At 40.2% G+C, this 5,279-nt stretch overlaps 1 protein-coding gene and 1 non-coding gene across 2 annotated transcripts; one reads left to right on the top strand and one right to left on the bottom strand.

Moving 5' to 3' along the window:
• Nucleotides 1-1,758: 1,758 nt before the first annotated feature.
• Nucleotides 1,759-4,860, bottom strand: LOC103511552 (serine/threonine-protein phosphatase 2A regulatory subunit B'' subunit gamma-like). Its single transcript, XM_008476278.3, has 4 exons — nt 4,846-4,860; nt 4,382-4,567; nt 3,794-3,958; nt 1,759-2,336 (listed from the first exon to the last, which is right to left on the bottom strand). The coding sequence occupies exons 1-4, from the start codon at nt 4,858-4,860 to the stop codon at nt 2,205-2,207; spliced, it is 498 nt and encodes a 165-aa protein (XP_008474500.1). The 3' UTR covers nt 1,759-2,204.
• On the top strand, nt 3,480-3,550 carry Trnag-gcc. Its single transcript has one exon. It is a non-coding gene; the product is annotated as a tRNA-Gly (tRNA).
• Nucleotides 4,861-5,279: the final 419 nt, after the last annotated feature.

Genomic DNA, 5,279 nt, shown 5'->3' with positions numbered 1-5,279 from the left:
CTCGCAAGTATCCATTTTTATATATAACTGGTATAGGGAGTTGGGATCTGAATCATATACTGAGTATCATTGATCTCTTTCTCTTTCTTTCCTTCAAATCTTTCTTTTCTCTCTCTCTCTCTCTCTCTCTCTCTCTCTCTCTCTCTCTTACACTTTTTACTATAAACAGTATAAAATTACTTTTTACTATAAACAGTTGCAAGCCTTTACAGTTTACAACGATTGTACCTTTTAATTTTGTTCCTGCATAACTAATAAAATTATATTCGAGAATATTTGTGTGTGAAAAATAGTCGTGTTTCAATTTAAATATATTTTTTGCCATAAAAAGTATTGGTAGATATTTATAAAAATAAACAAATGAGCATATTTTAACGCTTTATTTAACAAAAGGCAGGATTCTCCTAAAGAAGCCCTTCCACTCAAGCTCAATTTTTAATGTTGAGCTGGTGTATGTGTGTGTATCAGAAGATAATGTGCAAAGTGTAGGAATTTAGATTTTCAGATTTCCAGAATTTTCAGAATCAGCGAGAGCTCCAATTTGACAATCTAGGAAGAATTCTGAGAAGTACCTACCTAACTACTCGAGTTCAGAAGTAATAAATAGTGTCAATACCTACTAAGTTTAGCAACTAACCTAAATAGCTATATTCCAATTATGGTACAATTGGTATAGTTCCGAGTATTAGGTATCTTCAAATTTTCAAAGAATTTCAAACTTGAAAAGAACTTTGTTTTCCAGAACTCCATTATTCTTCCATGAATGACTTCTTCATTATGGTTCTTGTCATTACCAGCTGAACAATATGTAGAGTCAGTAGAACGAGAGGTTCTCATACAAGTGTCATAAAGCAAACTGTCAAGTTTCTCATCACCTCGCCTCGCTTGTTGATTACAATAAATTGCCATTATCCTCTACGCGAGTGTACTGTACACCTTCCTCATCAAGACCTCAATGTGCGCGAAACAACCAAGTTGCATGCCTCCCTATATTTGTTGCGCACATTCAAAGTACTATCCACGCTGATTCGGACGCACCTAGCGGCTCCGTTTCCGGCACCCAAAACCATCAATATTGAGGCCATTTTGAGTGTGGTAAGTGAAAAAATAAGATAAAATAAATAAACACAATAATGAGAAATAGGAAAGAGGTTTTTTATGTTCTAATTGACAAGTTCGCAGAGTTCGCGAACGATAACACATTGACAATTTGCTGAAGACGGGTCTGGAATTCAAACCCGAAACGTTCAATACCAAACAGTAAGGTCCACGCTGATTCGGACGCACCTAGCGGCTCCGTTTCCGGCACCCAAAACCATCAATATTGAGGCCATTTTGAGTGTGGTAAGTGAAAGCCCTCATCAAAAATCCCTCATCAAACCCCTACGATTCGGGGGCCTTGAGCTAGCTCTCTGACCTTGATGGCACCTCTTGGTATCCTCTTAATGGGATAGTATATGGACTCACAGCTCTAGAATAAACCTGAATACTGACCTTGATGGCACCTCTTGGTATCCTCTTAATGGGATAGTATATGGACTCACAGCTTTTCTCTGGAATAAACCTGAGTGTGCGGACTCTTTAAAAGTGCTACAGGTGAATTTAAGAGAAACTGAAGAGGTTGATATATACCAGTGAGGGTACTTCTAGGTTCCATCAAGGCTCTGCTGATTTTAGCTAAATCCCCTCAGGGGTGAGCTATTCGTTTCTACCGAAAGTCACAACTTTGGGTCGGGGTTGTGTTTTTTCTTTTGGGTATGCGGACTCTTTAGAGGTGCTGCAGGTGAATTTTAGAGAAACTGAGGAGGTTGAAATATACCAGTGAGGGTACTTCTAGGTTCCTTCAAGGCCGGGGGATAGTAGCTCGGGCAGGGAAAAAAATACTGGTCACAATAGATCTACAGAGGTCGCAGTGTTAATTGCATACTCTCTCGGGAGAGGAACAACCAGTCCCATAATAGAATAGAGGGAGAGAGAAGAGGGAGTGGAAGAGAGAGAACTGAAGAGGTAATTTTGACTTTCTTGGCATGAAATTAGAATTTACTAGAAATAGGCACCTCCAAAGCTTATATTGAATTCTTAAAATAATAGAGAGGGAGGAGCGAGGAAGAGAAAGATATATGAAGAGGGAGGAGGAAAAGAAGAAGAGAAAGAGGGACAAGAAAAAGAGAGAGAAGAGGGAAAAGAAAATAGAGCGTTCGTTCTTACCAATCAATGAGATCCTGTAGCGTTATCCTAGACGGGTCCTTGGGTTTGGCCATGTCAAATATTTCATCCTTTACATCCTCAAAGTTTATTGGTTCCTGCTCAGACTCTGTGATTTGTTTACTTATAGCCTGGACAAATAGACATACAGCATTTGTCAAGCCTTTTTTTATTTTTAGTGGAATAAATTTGTTAAAATATTGTACCTTGGAACCGCTTTCGCATTACTTCAAGGCACATTCGTTTACATCCGTGCCTATCCAGGAACGGAAAACTTCGGTCAGAAAATTTCCGCCCCGGCCGGGATTCGAACCAGCACCTCCAAGTTGAGATTCAGTGCTCTTGACCAGTCAGCCACAGAGGCGGGCTGTTAGTTAAGCCAGGGGAACTGTAACTGCCAAGGTCTTATCGTCCCGAAATCGAAGACAGAAGGGGATAGGATAAGAGAAAGCCAGCCGTTCCGAGAACGAACCTAATCTGTTTAGGACGAAGAGAGCCCCAGGCGGAAATCGAACCCGCGACCTAGCGCTTATAGGCAGGCGCGCTACCCTCCAAATTAACTAGGCTGGCTCAGAAATAGAATCGGCATCGTTTTGAATAGGCTTAATGGGGTCACGTGATATCACATTCACTTCAATCTGGATTGAGATTCGCTATCATTATCGCTCGCATCAGATAGTTCCAGAGTAGATAGAGTCTCCTCTAAAAGTGATTTAAAGTCCATTCTGGCATTTAGAGGGGGAGATGAAAGTTTGATGATTTTATCCTTTGAAATGACAGTTAGGTATCAACGGCAAATACCAACTTCATGTTCTTATTCTTACATTTCTTACCAATCAATCACTTTCACTTGAAAATTCATAATTTGGAGTAGGTAATAAGGTATTTCAAGTTCGATTTCCTTTGGAACTTTCCAAAATCCAGGGAAAATGAAAGAAAAACTCTCCAAAAGTCAAAAGACCTATAGACCAATATTTTCAAATTTCTCGCGCCAAGAAAAAGACGCTTTTAAGCCGCGTTTACAGTTTTTACCAAGGAGGTCAAAATGGAGAGGTCAGGATGTTTGTTATGAAAACTGTGCCCGTTAGTGTCCTAGGCTGCCCTCAGGTGCTCCTCTAATTTGAATTTGGTTAGTCAAGTCAGAGTAACCAAATTCAAACCAAATGCTGCTGTTAGGTGCTTGGCTAAAAGCTCAAGAGTTCAAACAATAGTTTGGCTAGATATCTCATTGACTTCATAGTTGTGAACCTCTCAATAGATCGCTCGAACTTCAAGCATCGTTGGTTCAGTGGTAGAATGCTCGCCTGCCACGCGGGCGACCCGGGTTCGATTCCCGGACGATGCAACAATTTTTTTTCCTTACCGCGACCCAGCGCGCAACGGTTTTAAGGCTGACAGTTTTGACTTCAGATTTGTATTTTCCGCAACATTTTACTAAGAGTTCAACCTTCCATTTTTACTTTCTATTACTAAAGTACCTATGGCGAATCAATACTAGTACATAATGAGAAAGTATTGTAATCGGTTCAAATTTTAAAAAATCGGGAAATAGGTGGAAATCTCCTGATTCCAAAAAGGTGGTTTTTACCTTGAAGAAATAGAAAAGGGTGAAAGTATCCAGGTAGCCCTGATGTTTGATATCAAGGAATCGGAACAAATACTGGAGGGCTTGAGGCTCGTGCTTGTTCTCCAATGAAAGAACAAAGTCCAGATAGGTCTTGTAGTCCATCTGAGTCTCGAACGTAAGGCACTCCTGAAATAGAGATTATTACACTGGAGAGCAATAAATTCGGGGCACCCCTATTTTTTGGTTTTTCTCAAACTGCTGCTCAGTGTTCAATTTTTTTCGGTAAACCAAAAAATTGGGGTGCCCCGACTTTATTGCTCTCCAGTGTATAATAGTGCTTATTTATACTGCTCTCATAGGACTGGAAAGTCCTTTTACTCCAGCAGTAGGCTACTACTATTATTCTCAAATTATTTTGAGGATAAAATTCCATACCTTGGCTGGGATTGAACCCACGCCCTCCTGTTTACCAGGCGAGCGTCTTGACCACTACACCACCGAGAGGAAAAGGTAGGGAAAGTCGGGAAACTTTCAGAAACGGAACCGGTTTCTTTTTGGAAACTGAAAAGGAAAATGGATAAATTCGAACCCAATATCTCAAACTCTTACCTGAAACACTCGTTCTATGAACACCGGTGTTAGCGTTCCAGTACCATACGCAGCCAGCTCTTCTTTACTAAGCACACCATTGTGGTTCTTATCCAGATGAAGATATTGCCCATAAACTCGTAGAGCAGAAGTAGCAGAGAACCAATTCTTTTCCAGCCGATCTACGGAGAGACCTTCATCTCGTAGCTAAACAGAAGGGAACACTTATGATAAGCAACACTGAGCGTGGTTAGTAAAAGAGTCAAGTGTCCAGTAACACTGAACGAAACACTTCATAAATTATCATGCTACTACTCTGGAAAACTCATTCAAAAAAGGGCCTTAACCCTAAAGTGAACTCCTACAATTTATTGGTCCTTTTAGGCCCACAATGGTCAAAAAAAAAAAGACGACTAAATGCAAAACTGTTGAATTTAAATCTCTCTTTATTTGTTCAATTATCTGATGTGAGTGGAACGAAACACTTCATACATTATCATGCTAATACTCTGGAACTCATTCAAAAAAGGACCTTAACCCTAAAGTGAACTCCTACAATTTATTGATCCTTTTAGGCCCACAATGGTAAAAAAAAAAGGACGAACTAAATGCAAAACTGTTGAATTTAAATCTCTCTTTATTTGTTCAACTATCCGATGTGAGTGGAGAACAAAGCCCTAATTTTCCCGTTTTAAGAGAAACTGCTGCTATATCATACAGAAAAAAGAGTAAAACAATTATTTTTTTTTCGACAGAGGGAACTGTAACTGCTAAGGATAGGAAAAAGCCAGCCGTTCCGAGAACGAACCTTATCTGTTTAGGATAAAATCCGGAATCGAACCCGCGGCCAAGCGCTTACAAGGCAGACGCGCTACCAACCAAGCTAGGCTGGCTAGATGTACCTGTACCTGTACCGCTG

Source organism: Diaphorina citri, unplaced genomic scaffold, assembly GCF_000475195.1.
Source record: "Diaphorina citri unplaced genomic scaffold, Diaci psyllid genome assembly version 1.1 scaffold727, whole genome shotgun sequence".
In the NCBI taxonomy this organism is placed as follows: Eukaryota; Metazoa; Arthropoda; class Insecta; order Hemiptera; family Psyllidae; genus Diaphorina; species Diaphorina citri.
This window is presented reverse-complemented; position numbering and strand designations above follow the sequence as displayed.